General features: G+C 36.7%; 3 protein-coding genes across 3 annotated transcripts in view; 2 read left to right on the plus strand and 1 right to left on the minus strand.

Annotated features, from left to right (window-relative positions):
• The window catches only part of LOC111865960 (zinc finger protein 271), a 41573-nt gene extending 34378 nt beyond the window's left edge, over positions 1-7195 (plus strand). The window contains exon 5 of the mRNA XM_033752051.1: positions 7119-7195. Within this exon, the coding sequence (XP_033607942.1) occupies positions 7119-7121 (3 nt within the window). The 3' untranslated portion in view covers positions 7122-7195. The remainder of the gene's footprint in view (positions 1-7118) is intronic.
• A 14-nt stretch (positions 7196-7209) lies between these two features.
• On the plus strand, positions 7210-14808 carry LOC111865962 (striatin-interacting protein 1 homolog). The gene is made up of 2 exons (XM_023854406.2): positions 7210-9599; positions 13448-14808. The coding sequence occupies exons 1-2, from the start codon at positions 7425-7427 to the stop codon at positions 13655-13657; spliced, it is 2385 nt and encodes a 794-aa protein (XP_023710174.1). The 5' UTR covers positions 7210-7424; the 3' UTR covers positions 13658-14808.
• Positions 14809-17011: 2203 nt separating this feature from the next.
• On the minus strand, positions 17012-21225 carry LOC111865963. Its single transcript, XM_023854407.2, has 2 exons — positions 18199-21225; positions 17012-17796 (listed from the first exon to the last, which is right to left on the minus strand). Exon 1 carries the CDS (start codon positions 19648-19650, stop codon positions 18577-18579), a length of 1074 nt encoding a protein of 357 aa, XP_023710175.1. The 5' UTR covers positions 19651-21225; the 3' UTR covers positions 17012-17796; positions 18199-18576.
• Between the last annotated feature and the right edge of the window lie 1842 nt (positions 21226-23067).

Raw genomic sequence — 23067 nt, forward strand, 5'->3', positions numbered from 1 at the left:
TTTTTCGTTTTTTTTCTACTATAAATGCCTCTGATGATGGCTCCGTGGTGAGCCGAAACATGTAAGGCAGGTGCTGACGAGGTGGAAAACTTAAAAAAGTGTCACATTTGACGGAAGAAACTTGATTGTTAATTGGTTAGTGTGACGGACCAGAATGAAAGACCTTAAAATTCCTAAAATATGTTTAATTGGTCATTCAGAATGCATGTTCATCTCAAGAATCAGGACATGCTTATTGGAGAGCTGCCATTTTTTGGTATTTTGTATGGTAAGCTGTCAGTACTAAGGTAGTCTTGAATGAAAACAGTTCAGGGCAGTTTTCTTTGTGTAATATATTTAAAATAGTTCTTTTAGTCACAAGAACAGGCTGAAGAAATCAGTCTCTGTCTCTGTCTTTTGTATATGCTGCTGCCCCTTCCCAGTGCAGTCTTACTCGGGTCTGAGTCCTTTTGGACTCACGACCTTATTTTACTGTCTCAGATCTGAGACTACGTTTTTGTCGCCTCCTACGACTCGCAGGGTCACGGTTGAGGTATTTGATCCTGCCTCCACACGGGGGAGCTAACTGCTCCCTTGACACTTCTTGTTATATAGCCTTGGGGTAGTCTCCATGGAAAACATTGTCTTCTATCCCGTATTGTTTTAGGCATATTTATTGATCCATTGCCTATCAATAGATACTCTATTGTTGCACACATTGGTTCCTGTGGAAATGAGTTTACCGAGTTGTTGCCTAGCAATGGGTCTGTACATCACAATATTTGTTCATTTCTGACTGGTTATTACTTAGATATTACAAGTCAAAGACTTGCATAATATAAAAGATTATCAACTCCATCTAGTGTGATTGATAAATGTTTTTTTTATCTCATTCTTGACATGATTTGGTTGGAGCTACCATCTTCAGGAGGACATATCAATGCTTGCAGAAACTACTATTACAATGTGATTCATCATTATCAATACATACATACAATACCATTACAATGTCATGAATATAAAATCTTAGGATTTAACAAATACAGCAATATGCCAGAATTTATAAAAATATTTATAAATTATAATTAGTTTATTTACAAGTGTGGTTCAAAAACATTTGTCAATCACACTGGATGGAGTTGATAATCTTTTGTACTATTGCTAGTGTGATGGACCAGAATGAACCAAATCAAATTTATCAAAGACTTGCATTTGGCACTGAAGACAGATGTCAGGTCTTCAAGCACAGCTTGGTACTACTTATTAACAGATAGCATTGCAGATCAACTACACTCCTTCCCCTGATACAAGCTAGACTACTTTTTCACTTAGATGAATGCCGTACTTCACATAGATTACTATAGTAAGAATTTATCAGTATGTATACTGACAAAGAACAGTTGGACAGGTTTCTCATTTATGGCAAATGCAAAAGAAACGCCATGAGAACAAATCAACTATAGAGTGAAAGATATCCTCAAAGAAACATTGTGTCAGCCTTGTTATGTACATATTTGTTGTGCATATAATTGTTGAATGTGTCATTGTAAAGAAAGTAACTATTGGAGGTGTAAAGTGTAGTTTTAATGATGTTGGGAAGGAGTTCAGTAGTATTAACAAAAATTTGGTAGATAGTGTAGATATTAATGCACAAGATAATTCTATTGTAAACATATGATTTGTAACAATTCTGTAACCAGTATTCTTTCTTTATTTTTAAAACCATAATTGTAAACAAGTTATCTTAGTGGAAGGAACAGCTTATTATTTGAAGGCAATCATAATAGCAAGCCAGAGTCTGTGTACGTAGGGGGACCCAAAAATAACTGGAACTGACCTGTTTCGCGCGCATGCTTTGTAGTTACGAGTTGTGCTGCTAGGTGGTGTTAGCTGGGGGTCTCCCGCGACTGTTAGTGAGCTGGCATCAGTCTGAGTTAAGTGGTTTGTCTGTGGTGCTCTGTTGTGTGTGTTCCTGTTTCAACCCTTTGGCGATTAGTGAGATGGCCGACCAGAAGGAACAAAGAGTGTGCGTGAAATTTTGCTTTCTGTTAGGGAAAACTGCAGCCGAGACTGTTGGGATGCTTCGGCAAGCCTTTAATGATGATGCTTTGGGGAAATCACAGGTCTACGAGTGGTTTTCCCGTTTCAAATCTGGCAACATGTCAACAGAAGACATGCCACGCCCCGGGCGTCCTTCGACAGGAAGAAATGACGAAAACATTGCCAAAATCAAACGTGCAATTGNATTTCTTAAAAGAATTGTGACTGGCGATGAGTCTTGGTGCTATGGGTAGCAAAATTTCACGCACGCTCTTTGTTCCTTCTGGTCGGCCATCTCACTAATCGCCAAAGGGTTGAAACAGGAACGCACACAACAGAGCACCACAGACAAACCACTTAACTCAGACTGACGCCAGCTCACTAACAGTCGCGGGAGACCCCCAGCTAACACCACCTAGCAGCACAACTCGTAACTACAAAGCATGCGCGTGCAACAGGTCGGTTCCGGTTATTTTTGGGTCCCCCCCTCATATATAACAGCAGAGTACTGAGATTTAAGAAGGTCCCTGAAAGCCCATTTTATAATGCTATTACAAGAAACATCAGAAAGGTTGGCATTGCTAGATCTGTGTAAATATCCAGCAATAGCCACCCCTAATTTGTGTAGTGATTCTGAATCTATCTGTATCCATGTGTGGAACACATCTGACTTGAAGTAAAAGTCTGCCCCCATCCTTGCTTAAGCAGACTGTTAGTTGTTTTCTTGGTGTTTAATCAACTCTTGTACATATATTATAATAAATATCTTAGTGACTTTCACCTGTAGCACTCAGCATACCCTGCACTGTTCTCCAAGGCAACCGCTTGTCCTGCCAGCCCATCCCATCTTGGGATACAACAACATAATGTTTCCAAATTCCCATCAGGTATTAATCTTTGCCATTTCGAAACAGGAAATGGGAATGCTTGGAAGTTCCCAAAATTGTAACTTATTCCATATTTGTCATAACATTTTATTTACATTTTTTAAATAATAATGGATGACCATAATAATAAATACATTGTTTTTTATTATTATTATGAACCAATATATTGCAACAAGGGTATATAATACAGTAACATGTAAAAATTATCTCTATCCGATATAGACATTTGATGATAGAAAACCTTAACACAAAATAAATAACTTCATGGAGCTGAGCCCTTCTTGAGAAGCTGTCAATTGTGTCGCTACTCAGGAACTTCCCAACATTTTATGGAACCAGAAGATTCATTGCTATGTTCACAAGGGCTTTCCACTGGTCTCTATACTGAGCCAGATCAATCCAGCTCATACCAGCGCATCATATCTCTGTAAGATCAATTTTAATGTTATCCACCCACCCACTCACCTTGGTCTTGGTCATCTTAATGGTCTTTTTTTTCTTCTGGCTTTCCCAACCATATCCTATATGCATTTCTCGTCCCTCCCATGCTTGCTACATGCCCATCTCATCCTCCTTGACTTGATCATTCTAATTGTGCTTGGCAAAGATTAGAAGTTATGAAGTTTATCATGCAGTTTTCTCTAATCACCCTCAGTCTGTGTTCTTCCCTTAATGTCACAACAAGTTTCACACCCATACAGAACCACAGGCAAAATTATACTTCTGTATATTCTAATTTTACATTTTTAGACAAAAAACAAAAGGTTGTGGACTGAATTGTAGCAAGCATTACCCAAGTTCAGTCACCTCTTAATTTCCTTCTGAATCAGGTTTTGAAATATCATACCAAAATATCTGAACTGTGCCACATTTTCAAAATATTTGTTTCCTATCTTTATGTCATGATTTTGTTGTGCCTTCTGGTGATGAGACAGCAACATATACTTAGTTTTTTCTGCATTTACTTCTGGATCAACCTTTTAGTAGCACCTGTTAAAGTTTCTGTATTTTTCTTTATGGTATCTATGTTATCTCCCAATAGATTCACACGAACAGCATAGACCAGCAGCTGATGTAGCCCATTTAATTTCTGCTATGTCTGGTTTCCTGGATCTTCCTAATGGCATATTCTAAAACAAGTTGAAAAAGAATGGAGATAAAGAATCTCCTTGTTTTAGATCTTTTTGGATAGGCAAATTATCAGGCTTGGACTTTAATATACATTTTATTTAAGCACATTTTAATCAGCCTATATGCTTTTATGGGTAACCCAAATTCTATGAGAATAATGTATAATACTTCCCTCCTGACAGAATCATCGGCTTTCTTGAAGTCTATGAATAAATGATGTACTGTCGCATTGTACTCCAATTTTTGTTCTCCAGTATCTGATGAATGCAAAAAATCTGATCAGGAGTTGGTCTGTTTTGCCAAAAGCCATACTGATGATCCCCAATAATTTCATCCATATATGGACATAGCATTGAGAGAGGAATACTAAATAAAATTTTGTGTACAGTTGACAGCAGTTATATCCCCACAATACACTTGGTCGTTAACTTACGACCGACTTCCGTTCTGACTGACAGGTCGTAAGTCGATCTGGTCATGTGTCGGCCATATATATATTAACAGCATTTTTTAACCTTTCTATTCTTTTTATCATCTTTATAATTTATTTTTAAAAACTTCTACCTTTTAATCATCTTTTATTCTTCATTTTTGTGGTCGTGAGTACAGCTGATCATAAGTTGACCAAGTGTAATTACTGAAGTCAGTTTTATCACCCTTCTTGTGAATCTTATAAAACCACTGATCAAGCATTTCTTACTTACTCCAGATAGAATTAATGAGTTTGTGGATCTCAGACCATAATGTTTCACCTCCAGCCTGAATTTGTTCTGCCAGAATTTGATTCCTAGTTAGTGGGGTGAGACTAAGTCCACTTGGTGCTGCAGCCACTGCTGGCCTATTGTACCAGCTCAGTGGTAGATAATGGTGACTGAGGAGCAATTGGTGGAATGAAGATTGGCAGGGGAACTGGAAAGCTCAGAGAAAACCTGCCCAAGTGCCAATTTGTCCACCACAAATCCCACATGACCAGACCCAGGCTTGAACCCAGGCCACTGCAGTGGGAAGCCAGTGACTAACCGCTTTAGCTATGGTATGGCCCACCTACTACCTTAAAACTGAGCCAGCAAAAATGTGCATACAGTAAAACCTCGCTAATCCGGTTACATTTAATCTGGATAATCCACATTGAAATATGAAAACTGAAAAATTCTGTTTACAATTGAGTACATACTTCAAAAGACACCTGGCATTTTGAAGCAATAGAGTTTTCAGATTGTGTTGAGGGTAGCTGGAGAGACTGAAACCACGCAAGGAAATATCAAAGTTTGGCTTCAGCTGGATGAAGGGAACCTTGAATTTCAGCTTATTGTCTTTATTAAAGCTCTACAGAAATTTTGTTTATTAATTTTTATCAGCACAATCTGTATTATCAAATTTTCCATTTATTTGTTTTGTAAGTTGTTTTTGTCGTTGAGGGAATATATTTCACTTGTATACGAATTGAAGAAGGAAAAATTGGCCAAAATATTCTACCTTAATTAACATACTATAAATAAAAATGAAGAATGAACATTTAGTCTAATGTATTAAAAATAAACTCACTATGCGAATCTGACAAACACAAAATCAGGCTCTGCATATTTATGTACTGCTGTGGTCTTTGCCCTCTGAGAAACAGCCCTCCGGTACCCATTGCATAGGATGTGAGTGGGCCCTAGTGCCAGTCTGGGCCCAGTGGAGTATAGAAAAATATTGTTCTGTTGGCAATCAAAACGCATCTGTCAAGCCCGTAGCCTGTCGCTATACAGACTGAGTTATCCCAGTTGAAGGACTATGATGATTCAATTACAGATCTAATTGATTAATAGATTAATTTTACTTTCAGCACCATGCTTTCTATCTCCACGTTTCATGAAACAGACTGGTTTCTATTCCACAGTTCACGTACCTTTTTAATTAGTACTAGTTTAAACCTATTTATGACTTAGCATCAAGTGGTTTAAAAGTGATAAAAGTTAAAGCTAGCCCCGTAGCAGTTCATGGAGACCCACAGGGTTATGAGACATTGAGGCTCCCACATTTTCTAGACAGTTGGATCACAGATAAAGGTGAGGTTGTCAGCCTTACCCCCCAGCTGCCTACTCTTTGTCCCCATGAAGATTCCTGGTGTAGTGCAATTAGTTAAGCAGAGGAACAGCTTTACCTTTTTACCTTTAATATTTTCAGCAAAATGATCTGGGTTTTAATACCTGAAAACTTCAATACCTAAGTGGGGGAGGTAGTTCTGTTTGGTATCAGGTGCTTTCATCTGGACTACAGCCTACATTTTACTGTTGGTTTTTTAGTGCTGCAATAATGTATTGTATTCTGTCATTTCTTCTGTTCCTGTATAAAGGCTTGTGATCCTCTTGACTATTCTCATTTGAACATGGTAATGGTGTTTTATGTATGGTTCATACTGTTTCAATTTTTGTACCTCAGGCAGGTTACAGTCAATAAACTCTGTAAATGGATGTTGTTCCGGAAATTGTCCTCCCTTGTGTGTGTGGTAAATATGTGAATATTTAATATCCTGAAACTTTAAGTATTTCTTCATGCTATATGTCACAAATCAAAGCAGTTTGATATGTTTTGTATGACTGATGCCACTACTTATACAGTTGAATACAAACATCTCTGATCAAAACATTTTCTTTCATTGATAATTTCCGAATCACAGCTGTATTCAGCCCTCATGAATATTAACTTCTTATGTTGACTAACTAAGAAAACCTTTGTCTGATGAGTAAAGGGGAAGTGAGATGTGTGAGCCCTAATGACGGTGTAGGTTACTCTGCGATATCATGGTTTATAATTCCTGGAATATAAGTACTCTAAAGGTTTATATTGAAATGGTAAGGGTGCAGATGGTTATTTTTGAAGGTGGGAGAGCAGGTGACCTTCTTACCAACTGGCCTACCGATTACACCGCAGATGTTGTGTTTACAATATGACTCATATGTGGCAGCACATTAGGAATGGCGCTATGTTGCCAACAAATATCGTTACAAATATTATGTGTATGGACATTATCCATTGTCCTGTCTTTATCTGAAAACATCTTCCTGTTTATTTTTTTAGATCTTAATATCGTTACAGTAAAGCATCTATGCATAAAAAGAAGTAAGCTGGCGGGTTGGTGGAACTGAATCGTGCAACTAACAGCGCTACAAGTGGAGACATTAAGAAACACATATGGATGTAAAGCAGGTACGATCAGGTAAATGATGTGTGTGTGTGTGGTGCAGATTGATTTCGGTATGAGTGTTTTAGCAATGTTGCGAACAATTTCGAGTGCTTTTAAGCTATGATACGATGTGAAGGACGGAATAGAGTGAAGCGTGACTCTTTTACAGATATTTATTCATCCGTGTAGGGACTAGTGTGATTTTAGATTACATTGAAATGGATCCGAACGGCAATGGTAAGCGCACAATGCCCAAACTGATGGATATATACAGTCGTCAGAGACAGGATTCTGACAGTGGACTAGAATGTCCTGACTTGGATTTTGTATATGATGATGCGGATTCCCTAGTCAATGAGGTGGCAGAGCTCTACAGTTATACAGAACAACCGGAATTCCAGTTAAACGTCAAAGCATTTGAGGATCAAATGAGGGAATGGAAACTGAGTCCTTTTTGGTTAAAATTTTCGGATTGTAAACGAAGGTCAATTGTGATGAAACTCATGGACCAACTGGAAGTGTCAAATAAAGCCACCAGAATGAAAGCTGCTCGTTGCATATTATACTTGGCGCAGGGCTGCTGGGCTGAATTACAATCAGATGCCGAGCAACAGATGTGGACTCGTAAAAATGTTATTTTGCTCTATGAAAGTGGAGTCTTCGGTGCCTTCATAGAACTCTTAAACATTGAAATAGAAAATAGTTCTGCAGCATCAACAGCTTTAAGAAAACTTGCAGTTAGTGTAGTTGATTCAACTGATCTAAGAATAGTACTCAGTGTTTTATATATCATGATGGAAGTAATTCGTACTGTGAGAGATGATGATACGGATGAAATACAGAACTATTGTGAGGCCTTCAAAAGTGATTTAGGGAACTTGGCTGGAGAAGAATTGTTGGCAGTGAAACTGTTAGGAATGGTAACACGTTTTTGCAGTGGGTCAGCACCACACTTCCCCATGAAAAAAGTTCTCCTCTTACTTTGGAAGACTATATTGACATCATTGGGTGGGATGGATACATTGCGGGAGCTGAAACGTACATATCGAGAACAGGCAGGTTTAAGCATGACCCAGGACACAATGGAAGTTGCCCGAACAATGAGAGCATCATCACCTCCAGCCAGTGCAGCAGATTTGCTTGAAACCCAAAACCAGAAGAGGAACAGCAGACCATTCAGGCGAAGTCTCATGAAGCAGAGTTCCTTGGATGAAACCATGGGAATGGATTATGAGCCAACAGACCAAACTGATGATGAGGTTAGAGAGTTTGAGGAGCGGCAGGCAATGGAAGAGGCAGGAGAAATTCCACGACCTCCTAGCCCCCGTCCAAGTACACCTGCCCCTAGTAAAGGAAAAGGTCTCCCCTGGACACCAAAAGCTCGCCAGAAAGATCTTGACCAGTTCCTAGAAAGCACAAGAATAAAATTTGTTGGCTTCCAACTACAGGGAGATAGAGTTTCTCTTGCCGGACTGCCACAACCCATTCACGAAGGAGTGGAAGTGTTGAAACACAATATGTACACATCTTTGGCAGAAGTACAGATTCAGAAAGAGGAAGACATAGCAAGAAATCCCATCTCAACACCAGAGTTGAGTGTGCCTCAGACAGCAACCGAAGTGCTCTACCAGGCGATGCTGCCAAACTTGCCACAGTATATGATTGCATTATTAAAAATTTTGCTTGCAGCAGCTCCAACTTCAAAGGCTAAAACTGATTCTATCAATATTATGTCAGATGTTCTTCCAGAAGAAATGCCTTTGACAGTTCTGCAGTCCATGAAGTTAGGCATTGATGTTAACAGACATAAGGAGATTATTGTGAAGGCAGTATCTGCAATACTTCTGCTCTTATTGAAACATTTAAAGTTGAACCATATTTACCAGTTTGAATTTATGTCTCAGCATTTAGTATTTGCAAACTGTATTCCATTAGTTCTAAAGTTTTTTAATCAGAATATAATGGCATATGTCGGAGCAAAGAATACCATCCCAATTCTTGACTTCCCATCATGCATTATCGGAGATCAGCCAGAATTGACAGCAGAAAGCCTTGAAATAGGTGACAATCAGCAGTATTCATGGAGAAACATTTTCTCATGCATCAATCTTCTGCGGATCTTGAACAAGCTCACCAAATGGAAACATTCACGCATAATGATGTTAGTGGTGTTTAAATCAGCACCAATTCTCAAACGTACACTGAAAGTGCGTCATGCCATGATGCAACTGTATGTATTAAAACTGCTCAAAATGCAGACCAAGTTTCTTGGACGTCAGTGGAGAAAGTCTAATATGAGAACAATGAGTGCCATATATCAGAAAGTTCGTCATCGTCTCAATGATGACTGGGCATATGGTAATGATCTGGATGCACGGCCATGGGATTTTCAGGTGAGTTTACGTTTCAAGTACTCCTATAATAATTCAAACAGTGTATGATGATATTTTTGTTTAGTTCCTTCCATTTTATTTCTCAGTGGGCCTAACATGTGTTGGTATCCATTGGAAATTAGAGGAATTGTTTTTGTATAGTTCGTATATTCTCTGCAGTTTCCTTAAAAATAATCTGAGGAATAGCAAAATTGGAGTACAGCTTTCCATATTTGACCCAGTCATTAAGAGAAAACTGTATGTCTTATGGTTTCTGTCATGTTAAGTGATAAAGATAATTGAATTAAATATTCCTTCCGGTTCATAACTTTGATAATCAGGCAAGATGAGAGAATGTCACGTAATCTATAAAACTGTCTATGGAAAATGCTAATGATGTAATTGTGGCACCACACAAACAGTAATTCATAATTTGAAATACTTTCAGCAGTGACTGTGAAGAGCTCTGTCATCTGGGATATAATGCTATATAGTCTGTTGAAATTTAACCAGCGTTTTTAGATACATTCCTCTGAAATGTCAGTTGACTTTCAACAGACTACTTGGCATCATAATCCAGACACCAAGAAACCCTCATGATAATATAGGTTGTATACATGAAATTTTTAAACATTGCTAATGAACTAAAAAGAATAGAAATGAAAACTAGAAACATTTGAGTAGGATACGGGTGTATGATTAACATTCTGTGACCTACATGTTGCAGAGTTTGAGTGAGGGTACTGATTGGCCTGACAGATAACATTTGTATGGAATGTCACTGCACTTGTTATAAAAGTAGTATGGTCACTGTAGCCATTGAAGCTCGTATCCTCGGAGCAAGTTCTGGCAGAGTGGTAGCCATTGGTGGCACATACACAGGGGAGTAAGACCAGGCAAATGACGAGTTGGCCAAGTGATAGTCCTAATTGTGCCAATCCATTTTTGTGGAAACCTGCAATTTAAGAAGTCCATCACTTCTGTGTGGAAATGTGGAGGTATTCTATCTTGTTGGATGAGTATGTCATTTGGACATTCTTCTTGCAAAGTAGGCACAAGGATTCCCTCCAAAATGTCTAGGTGTACTTTGCCAGTGACAGTTTGTTCATAAAAAGGAAGGGGGGAGGTACTTTTTGTTTGTATACAAAGAACAAATTGTATTCATTGTTGGAAGTTCCAGTGATAGCCTCGGTGAAACTCCAAGTTACCATCAATAAGATCAATGAATGGGCAAAGAAACGGAGAATTAAAATAAATCAAAGGAAATCTACACATGTTACATTCACTCTATGCATCCAGATCTGCCCAACAATGCAAGTGGGCAATGTTGATCTACATCAGAAAAATGAAGGAAATGCCTGGGCATGTATCTCGATAGAAGGCTGACATGGGTAAATCACATGAAAACAAAAACAAAACAGCTCAACCAAAAAGTGAAACAAATGAACTGACTATTTGGAAGAAGATCAACACTATCAACAGGAAGCAAACTCCTATATTAAGCAGTACTGAAACCCATATGGACCTATGGAATTCAGCTATGGGGGACAGCCTCCAGTTCCAACATTGAAATCCTCCAGCTCTTTCAATCCAAGACTCCCCGATCCATTCTGAACGCACCTCGGTACATAAACAGCCACAGGATCCGTGAAGATCTACAAATGAACACAGTGCTCAGTGAAATAAATACTTAAGAAAATCAGAAGACCACATAAATGCACTAGCAGCGAATCTACTAGACAATAGCAAAACTGCACATAGACTGAAAAGATACACTGTCTGTCTTACCAGACAGACCTGAGTAAAACCCTAATACAAGAATTGAAATGATACCTAAGTGAACAAAAAAAAAATAGTATATGGGTTATGCCACTGGGCACTGTAAAGCCCATTTCACTACATACATCCGGGTTCAGGTAACAGGTATATCATAAGTCTGTTTTTGTGGGTGTATTCACTCTCACAATCCTTTGTTCATTTGTTGTTTTCTGTACCATTACTTTGTTCTTCGTCTGTTATGAATTAGGCCCTTTGGCCAGTTCCAGTATCAGAAACATTGAATACTGTCACATGTAGGGTGGTACACGTGACGAATAATTGTGGGTTCTGTTTCGAATGACTGGATTAATTAGCACTTTGTTTACAAGCTCTCTTAATCATGCTTAAATGCAGCTCTGTCCCTGATGTACATTCACTAGGATTCCCAGTCTTCGCTAGTCTGCACACGGATCACATAGAAAACTTCTTTCTTTCTTTCTCTCTTGACTTCTGTTGTAATGAACTCAACTGCAGGTTGTTTACATGTTCTTGCATAGAAATGGCTATTCTTCTATTGTTGCCTTGTGTGTATTCAGTCACAAGGTGTTTACCGGCCCGTTACCTAGCAGCACTCTGGCCATCTGTGTTACAATACAATTGGAGCAGTCATTCCCATACTTTTTGACATCACAGTCGGTATAACAATGGGCTATGGGGCTGTATGCCCTGGGTTCAGTTCCCAACAGTGCAAGATCTTTCTCTTCTGCACAGTGTCCAGACTGGCTCTGCCCCCCCCCCCCCAGCTCCTATCATAATGGTACTGGGGGATCTTTCCCCAGGAGTAAAGCAGCAGCAGCATGAAGCTGACCATTCACCTCCATCTGATGCTGAGGTCAAGAATGGTGGAGCTATACCTCCACCCTCCCGTAAGTCTTCATGACATAGTGCTTAACTAATTGAGCAGAGTGAAAACTTTAGCCCCCTTTGAGTTTCACCAAATCCTCATGTCATGCCAGTTTGCCTTTACTTCAGTAAATTATTGTTTAACATTAACTAACTTGTAATTAATACCATACCAAGACTGAGTAAGAAAATTTAAATTATTAAAATGAGAATGATACCTGCTGCTCTTTATTTGGTGATGAATAATGCTGACAGATGTCGGAATGAAGCCACACTAAATTTTTTGTGCTTATGGAAGACATGATTAAAGGCAGCTAAATTAAATTATTTTGGCTGAATTTGACACTAAAATTGGATTTTTCTTTCTCATGGCCTCATCGTGCCCCTTGAATCGCCCACACCCCTAATGATTGGGGCCACTGACTTAGACATTTGAGAATTAGCTTGTACTAGTATCTTCATCTCGTGTGCCACTACAGACCATTGGATTCAGCTTTTCCGTTTCCTGGATTTTATGATCTTATATACAGACGTTTGTTAGGCATCCATGAATGGGGAGTCATTTGTTTGCAAGGCCTATGCCTGCACAGAACATCACAAACAAAGGATGCAGATATACAGTAAACTCTCGACAATCTGGAGTAATTGAGAGGGTAGAGGTCAAATGGATTAAGCTGTGATCCAGATTAGTAAAGCAAAAGGTAGCCCAAAAAGAAAGGAAAAAAAAACTTAGACCACAAATTAATGGAACATTTAATGATATAAGTAGTGCTGATGAAAAATAAAAAATATCACTGTAGAGCCTTTGTTTTAAACTATAAAAATACAGTAGATTTAATTATCAATAGAATACTCAGAAGTTGTACTTGTTACTGAACGAAATAATGCAGGTTTGAAGACACTGTCAAGTTTTGTCTGAGCAGATACATGACTCATCCACCTTCCTAAATGTCACATGTCTTTTAAAGTATGTACTCAGCTGCGAACAGCATTTTTCATATTTTGATCTGGATTAACTGTAACTGGATTAGTGAGGTTTTACTCTATATCATGCTGTCAGTGTAGGATTCAAACCTGTGATCCCAGTTTTCAGGTGGTATACAAAAGTAAATGCCTGAGACACTACAGCCACTGTGATTGGCTTGGTTTAACAGCGAACAGTCAAAATGAAATGTAAAACAGTTGAATGTGTCATGTGTACATTGCAGGCAGAGGAGTGTGCTCTTAGAGCTTGTGTGGACCGCTTCAATAACCGTCGCTACAGTGCAAGCAGCAGGGACCCAGACTTTGAACCATCAGACCATTGTATTACTAGTGTCTTGGGACAGCCCTTTGAACTGACTGATTACTTCAAACAGCATTATGAAGTGTGGCTCCAGCGTGAAGTCTTCCAGACTTCATTTGGGGATTTCTATTGACAATTGCCATTTGCAGAACGAAGCTCCGGGTCTTATTGAAATGCCTGCTGATATAAATTGTGCATGCGTGAAGGATATGGTATTTGTATTTCGTCAGGTTTTGAATGAAACCTATTATTTTGATTTACTAAGGAATGCTGTACCACTTGAGCTTCTGTTTATTGGTATTTTTTGGGGAACTTATTAGAGGGGTCTAAAGCACATGGGATATAAGTGACGTAAACCTTGTTCTGAGAAAATGGAGTTCAAATTTCAGTAATAATTGAAAATTACATGAGAGTTCTATAATGCTGCTTTTTCATGTAGGCTTGAGTTATGAGCATATGCTGTAGTTTTTAAAAGATTTTCATTTAATCGTAAAATTTAAGATTTTAAACAGTGATTTCATGATAAAAGATTTCACTTATATCCCTTGTATTCCAAATTATTGGGCTAGTGTCAATAAATGTACAAATTAAAACACACTAAACATTCATATTACAAGAAGTAATTTCTGTAGAAACAATTTTATGTCATAAGAAAATATTTTTATATGAAAATCTGCTGATTGGGGGTGTAGTGGTATGTCATTAGTCAGAGTCAGGTTCAGAAACGTGTTCAAGATTATCAAGTTCACGGTCATTTTCATTCTTCTTGTCTGGTACACACTCTTGACCATCCTCTTCCTTCAGCGCCCTCCTGAAGTTTGTCGTTGAAGAGAGTGTAGAAGTCATGGTGCACTGGAGGCGCAAATGGTAGGAAGTTCTGCAGGCTTCTAAACTTCAAGTGCTTTATCTTTGGTCATTCAGTTCAGGAAACTTAAGGATCTCTCTTACAGCTTAAGGTGACTTTAAGTTTAGCTTTAAGAATGGTGCAGTCTCAAGTTTTCTTTGTAGAAAAGTGTCCATTGCTCTCGTGTTGTAAAATTGAGCCACTGGATCTGGTCACCGAGTCTTTGAAAAATCGCTTGAGCTCTTCAAGAGTGATGGGATCTTGATTCTCCTGCACCACAGTGAATTTCTTACCAGCTTTGGCCACACTAGTCTCCCAGTCTTTATTATTATTATTATTTCCTTATTCCATTACATGTATAGTAGGCAAAAGCCTTAGATACAGAATTGTGTCAATTTATCTTGCTAATACTCATAAGCAATTGTCAAGAAGACATAAAATAAGACAATGCATGTTTACATCATAATACAATTTGTCTCTAGCATAATACATTCAAATTTATCATTGATTAAAATTTAAGATAAAAGTTTTCATCAAAAATAACAGAATATCTTATACATATATAACAAATCCAAGATATAAAAACATTACATTTATAAAATTACAAAATTAAAATTTCATGATGACTACATATCATTTGTCCCTAGTCCAATAAAACATACAATCAAGCCTCGTACAGACAGCCCAAATTGTCAGGATAACACACACAGGTCGCGAGAAAACCACTGTCAAATTCACAACTTGCCATTCCACATACTGGTAGGCCATATCATCCAAATAGTTAGATTAGAAAAAATTAGTTGTATAATCATTATCTCTTAAAATAATCATTAGAAATTACTTTAATTTTATTAGGTAGTGCATTGTAAATCCTTACGGCCATGTGAATTACCCCACTACCATATTTCGCCAAATTTACCTGGCTCATATATATGTCCATATTATGTCTAGTGTTTATATCATAGCAATCCCTATTTGTATCAAATATTTCTTTGTTTTTTTACTACAAACATCAGAAGAGAGTATATATACTGTGTTCTTAAAGAGAATATATTCATATTCTTAAACACTTCTCTGCATGACTCTCTGAAACCACATCCTATTATTATTCTTATAACCCTCTTTTGTATCTTAAAACTCTTTCAGCTTGTGTTGAGTTACCCCAAAACATTATTCCATATGTCATAACAGAATGGAAGTATGAGTAATAAACACTTTTTAATGTTTTTACAGACACCACTGGTTTTACATTTCTTATCATATAACAAGCTGTATTTAGTTTCTTTATTATCTCATCTATATGTCTATCCCAAGTTATATCATTTTGGATAGTCAGGCCAAGAAATGTTATGTAATTTGTGTTTAATAAAACCGTTCCTATGCCCCCCATTTCTCTAACTACATTATTTTTTACAGTGAAGTTTATATAATATGTTTTCATTAAATTCAGTGACATAATTTTTTTTTAAACCAATACTTTATTTATTGTATTTTTAAGTTTTCTTGGATTGTCTTGAGAGATCAAAAAAACTGGCATCATCAGCAAATAGAATTGGAATACTCTTAGTTTCTAAAATCTTGGGCAAGTCATTTATGTATATTATAAACAACAGTGGTCCCAGTATCAACCCTTGTGGGACACCATTAGTTACTTTAACCCATTGTGAGTTTACTTTACTACTGTTTGTCCTATTGGAAATAGCAGTTCTGTTTTCTATCCAATAGATATTACTTATAAAGGTCGTATTGTTTGTTTTATTCCATAATACCTCAATTTATCCAATAATAAATATATCATGGCTTACACAATCGAAAGCCTTTTCTAAGTCACAGAAAATCCCAGAGACTTGCACTTTTTTATTTAAAGAGTCTAGTATTCCAGAGATAAGTCTATAAATTGCATTTTCAGTCCCTTGATTTTCTCTAAATTCAAATTGGTATTTATTTAATATCATCATTCAAATGTTTTAACAATCTACCATGCATTACCTTTTTAAAAATCTTACTAATAGATGTCAATATGGATACAGGTCTGTAATTTGATTCTATGTTTTTATCACTTTTTCTGTATATTGGCATAATTGTAGCATATTTTAATCTGTCTGGGAAAATACCCTCATGCAAAGCTCTGTTACGTAAGTAACTTATCGGTTTGCTAATAAAAATTTTACAGGCTTTGAGTATATTATTTGAAATTTCATCATATCCATGGGTTTGACTAGATTTTAGGGACCATATAATCCTTTCTATTTCCTTACTTGTAGTTTTTATAGTTTTTATGCTAGGTAGTTGACTCTCAAATGTCAAGTATGTCATATAATTAGTAGTTTTAGATTTGGTATTTTTACCATTTCCTTTTATATATTTATGTATATTATCCGCTGTACCACTAAAATACCTGTTAAATGTTTCAACAATATCATTCAAGTTAGTATTCTTTTTACCTTCAATGTCCAAGGTTTGAATAATGTCTCTTATTTCCTTTCTTTAACACTTCAGTATTTATTATTCTCCAGGTGGTTCTAGCTTTATTTTTTTAATATTTAACTTGATTATCATATGTCATCTTCATAGCTAGATTTATCACTCTATTTAATATTTTACAATAGTTCTTATAATAGGTGGCTATTATAGGGTTATTACTTTTTTTTGCTTCAAGATATATTGTTCTTTTGTTTCTACAAGAAATTCTTATACCAGTGGTAATCCATGGTTTCTGTTTGTATTTTTGTCTACTTGTTATTGGGAACGACTCATAAAAAATGTCTCAACAAAATATTTAGAAAATGATTAAAGCTAGTATTAATGTCATTATTGTTATAAACTAGTTCCCATTTTTCATAACTTAGTTTCATTGTAAATTCTGCCAAATTATAATCATTTATATTTCTTTTAGCTATAATTTCATTCTTTATGATACAAGGTAATGGAAATTGTGCAATTAGTAATTGTGCTTCATGATCCGATAATCCATTAGAGATAGAGAGAACTTCATAGTCAGTAATATGTTGTTCGTCAATAAACATATTATCAATAATTGTGGACGAATTTGGTCCTATTCTAGTAGGAAAGGTAATAATACTTCTAAGATTGAAGGAGCTAAAAATATCTTCAACTCTGGTTTTCTTATGAGAGTTTTCTATATAATTCACATTAAAATCCCCACAAACAATAATAATAACATTTTTTATACAAATTTTGTAGAATTAATTCAAGTTTACTCAAAAATATTTTATAATCACTGGAAGGGGATCTATATATAGTTAAAATAATTATTTTAAAATTTATAGTATTTAAAGTGACAGCACAGGCTTCAATATCCTTATCACAACAAAATTTATCAAGATTAATAGTATGAGTTGTTAAACTATCATGCACATATATATACGTACCACCATTATTAAAATTGTTCCTACTGTAATATGCACCTAGAGTATAATTTGTCAGTTTAATATGAACTATTTAATCTCTACCAAGATGATGTTCAGTGAAACAGATTACTTGTGGTGTATACTCTTGTAAATGACATAATATTTCATTGTACTTATTTCTTAAACCACGTATGTTTTGGTGAAATATTTTTACAATGTTATTTTTCGTGGTTTTTGTTTTACACTTATTAAGTGGTTTTACCATAAAAAAATCATTTGATTTTGTTGCTGGGTTTTTTCTAGATCTCATAGAGCTCTTGGTATTAGCCTCTATTTTTTCACCTTGACACTTATTTAATTTTACAGTCTTTTTTACAATTATTCGATAACACCACTTCTTCCATTGCATTTGGATAGGATTTGTTTTTGACTTAGTTAAGAGTTGATNGTAATATGCACCTAGAGTATAATTTGTCAGTTTAATATGAACTATTTAATCTCTACCAAGATGATGTTCAGTGAAACAGATTACTTGTGGTGTATACTCTTGTAAATGACATAATATTTCATTGTACTTATTTCTTAAACCACGTATGTTTTGGTGAAATATTTTTACAATGTTATTTTTCGTGGTTTTTGTTTTACACTTATTAAGTGGTTTTACCATAAAAAAATCATTTGATTTTGTTGCTGGGTTTTTTCTAGATCTCATAGAGCTCTTGGTATTAGCCTCTATTTTTTCACCTTGACACTTATTTAATTTTACAGTCTTTTTTACAATTATTCGATAACACCACTTCTTCCATTGCATTTGGATAGGATTTGTTTTTGACTTAGTTAAGAGTTGATTATCTTTGCCAGCTCTGAGGCAACTAACTCTTTGCCCCATTGATTTAGATGTTGTCCATGCCTCGTAAAGTGTTTTCTTTGTAGATCCGTTTCCATTAGTTTCACGTTTGGATTCAGTTTGCTTATTTTCTTTACTTGCCTATTGAATTTCACTACCTCTTTATTTACACAGGAGATAGTTGTAAGATCATATCTATGTAGTGAGTGGATTAGAATGATATTATTAGTCCTTTTATGTTCTTCCATAAACTTCGTTAAGTACTTAAGTGCTTCATTTGTATTATTTTTACTAATATCATTTGCCCCGACCCATAAGATCAGGATGTCCTTATTACTTAGTGAAGCAACTTCATCTGTAGCCATTGTCGAAATATTCATCAAGGCACCTGGTTTGGTAATTCCCATAATATATCTATGATCCAAAATCATGCGAAGTTCAGCTGCACTTTTTTTCACATGGCTATCGCCAATTGTCCGTATTTTAAGTTTGTGTGTTCTTTGACTTTCTTCATATTTAAGTTTCTCTTTTGTCAAGGTATGATTCATTCCGTTTTTTGCTCCGAGTTCCTTCGTTCTCATATTGGTTCGTTTTTCATAATCTTTGAGGTTATGTTTCGAATCAGGTTTATTCACTTTTGTGGGTATAATTTGTATTAAATTTCTATTTAATACATCCAGATTTCTTTTCTTTTTGTCTATTACTAATTCCCAGTCTTCTTCCATTAATAAGGTTTCAGCTTGATCACAATAATTATTGTTTCGTTCCAGTTCACTTGGTTTATTTAGTCTCACGTTATCACCTAACTCGGCTCGAGGCACTTTCATAATTTCTTTATAAGATTGTATTTCCTCCTTTGCTTTTTGTAGTTCCTTGTTCAAATTAGTGCAATTTTTACAGTTTGTTTCTAGTTTATCACTTACATTTTCCGTTGCTCTCAGCTCAATCCTAGTCCTTTCCAACTCCAATTCCGCACAACAGATACACAAAATATCACTCGGTACCCCACTGTTGTCGACAAAAACAGCAGCACTGTTAGTACAACTCATCATACTATCCGCCATATCCGTCTTGTTTCTTGTCAGTAATTGTCTTTGCTTTTTCTGTTAATTGAAAGTTTTGATCATACTCCATAAACCAACGTCCAGAAATTAGAAATTTGTTATCTACAGTTTGAATATTTGTGTTTGCAGACAGCAAAAAAGCCAGAATTTTGTGATAAAAATGACTCTTCTGAATACACAGAAATACACAAAAATAATAAAAAAGCAAATTACAAAATATGACAGTGTATATAATAGCAGTAAATTAATAATAATTCAAGGAAGAAATTGAAGTTAGCTTTAACAGGCATATTGAGCTCTGGAGCTACTGAAGACTAGCATTGGAAGCATTTTTTGCAAGTCAAAACAGATTGCAATATGGCTTGAATCCTTTCTAACGATCTCACTGATTTTATGTTTTTCTTTTATGTCAGCTTCTGCCTTGCTATTTTTTGAGCATCTGCATTACCATGCTCAGTAGTTATCTGTAATTTATCAGTGATACATGTGTCTGTGAGTGGTCTATGCAAACTTAAATGAAATTTTTGGGAATTTATTTCCAGACGTTTTGTGAGCTGTTTTATCTGTAGGAGATATCCCACTTGCTGACTGTATTTTCCTGTTGATAATGTGTTGGGTTCGCTTCAGTGTTTCACCCAATATTTTGATGAAAAACTTCTTACAAACTGTATGGCCTGCAAGTTCATTAGCACAACCGAATTTTCTGAACAGGCTCTCCTTTTTGGATCCTTTAGAGTTATTGATGATTTTAAGAAAGAAAACTTCAAACTGTATTTACCAAGCCCCAATAATTGTCAAAAATTTCTTGACATATTTTGCTCCTTCACATAATTGTTGCACTTGAAGCAACAATTATGATTGTACAGTTGTACCTTCTTCTTTTAGTGAACTTTACTCTTTACCTTGATTATGAGGTGTTTGATGCTGAACCTTATTCCATTCTTTCTCATATCTCACATTTTCCTGCCCAGTTGTTGAGCCTCTGCATTTTCTTTACTGTATCAGCCATTGGATCAGGAGTAGGGTGCTTGTCACTATCATCCATAAAGGAGGAAATATAGATAAAATGTCTGCAGAACAATATTTGAATACACATATTATTATAGTCTAAAAGGGAATGCCTACAGTAGATATTTTTAGGTTGTGTAATTGTAGAGTCACACAAAAGTTGTTTTCTAAAACGGTTATTAGACCTTTACATGCACCTCTAAGCAAGATTATGGTTACAAAATGAATATTTACTTTAAATCAAGTGTTTTAGTGAAGGAGAGAAATGTAAACAAATGCACACAACCAGCACAGGTTAAACTGAAATCAATGTTGCTTTTTCATCTAAGTCACTCCTATTTCAGCAATTCAAGTTATACAAAAACTACAAATATTAATAATAACATTGTTAGTTAAGGAATAATATGTAATAACACAATGTAATTTATAACCTTAAGAACATGAAACAATTTGCAGCAGACACATGGCATGACAGTCCAAACATCATCCACTATTTTTGGAGCAGAAGCAGAAAACAGCTGATTCATGTTGTATTTTTTCTGCCAGTAGAATGCAGCACCTATTTGAGATAAGAGATACCCTTCGTGCATAAAGTGTACAGGAGTTTTAACCACATGTTCCTGTATATAACCCAATTTCTCTTTAAAGTGTAACTGTACCCATTCTGCTTCAGACCTGTCATTCCTATATATGCTAACATGGTGGAAGGCCTTTGGTATGGAACATATATGAAGTGAGAATATTTAGTATGACTGATTTTCTGGCCATGCCCTAGCTCAAGTGGTTAGTCACTGGCTTCCCACCGTGGCAGCCCAGGTCTGGTCAAGTGGGATTTGTGGTGGACAAAGTGGCGCTGGGGCAGGTTTTCTCCGAGTACTTCGGTTTCCCCTGTCAATCTTCATTCCACCAGTTGCTCCACAACCACTCTCACCTATCATCGGTGGCTGATACAGTAGGCCAGAAGTGGCTGCAGTACAAGGACTTAGTCCCACCCCACTAGCAGTGAATTAAAAAAAAACTGATGTTCAGCATTTATATGTGAATTTAGTACCTTTTGACTGTGGTAAATACATGTTGCAGTGTGCAGGCATTTCCTATCCCTGTAGTCCACAGCCAGGTAGAATTTTTTATTTTGGTTAAACCTTTTAACAGTACAGACTTCTGCTTATATATTTGTAATGTTTTAATTACTTTATAGAAAGACAAGAAAGTATTCTTGCTAAACTTATTTCTATGATTAAAATATAATATGCAAATTCCTTTTTGTTATGCCACATGTTATTCCGTGGTGACATGGGGGCGTGGAGGTATCCCCGCTGTCACCACCTGTACTGCAGTCACAGGGGTAGGGCTAAGGAAACGACTGAATTGCTTCCTCTATAGTTGCTTCATTGGCTAGGGGCACACTGTTCACCGGGCTTGGCTGCAGGGCGCAGGTGCGAAATGTGGTAAGGGAGGAAATCACAACAGAAACCCACATCCTCACCCTATGCTACCCTATATTAGTATAAACAAGCAATATACAGTTTGGCAATATCGCAAAGAGCCGACTGGTGTCGGGTTACACATTACACTTTCTTAGACGATTCTTGGACCTCATCTTTCTCTCTCTTGTCACCCAGTTGCGGGTCGCTAGTCTCCTCTTTCTCCTGTCCTCAACCACTGTACCGTATTTACGCATGTATAGGCCGCAAATTTTTTGCCAAAAATTCAAGAGGAAAACTGGGGTGCGGCTTATATTCGAAATATTCGAAATCACACTTCATTTAAAAAAATATATATTCATAATTAGTAATACAGGATGTTCAAAGATGAGGAAAACGGGGCAGCAGCGTAGAGCGGATGGAACGTTTCTCCGCGACTACTGTGCCCCTCCCCGCTAGCGAGAGTGCAGTCTTGTCGCTGATACCCTTACATCAGTTTCTGTACATGCACACCTTTATAAGAATACTGTAAAAAGATAACACAAACTTACCGTGCTTTATAACAGGTGCTGAAAGTGACCCCCGTCTGCTCGCAAACATGCTTCGCATCGCATGAATAAATTATGCGACACTTTCTGAAGTTGGTCCACGGTAATTGAACCATATTACTGTTCATCACTTGACTCGTTACTGTCGATGTCGCTCTCGCTCGAAGTTTCGCTGTCAGGTGATGTCAGCCATACAGCGTCATCTTCAGTCCCGTCCATTGCGTTGGAAATGGATGTGACTTTAAAACTTTTGGAAACCATTTCTTCTGGTATGGTGTTCCATGCAGCCACAATCCACTCACACATTTGACTTAATGAAGGTTTCTTCAATCGTCCAGTCGGCGTCATCTCCGTGGAACCGCATCTCCAGTCCCGGTAAAAGCGCCGCAAATGAGACTTGAAAGGACGGTTTATTGACACGTCAAGTGGTTGTAACA

The sequence above is a fragment of the Cryptotermes secundus genome, unplaced genomic scaffold, assembly GCF_002891405.2.
Source record: "Cryptotermes secundus unplaced genomic scaffold, Csec_1.0 scaffold3873, whole genome shotgun sequence".
Taxonomy (NCBI): domain Eukaryota; kingdom Metazoa; phylum Arthropoda; class Insecta; order Blattodea; family Kalotermitidae; genus Cryptotermes; species Cryptotermes secundus.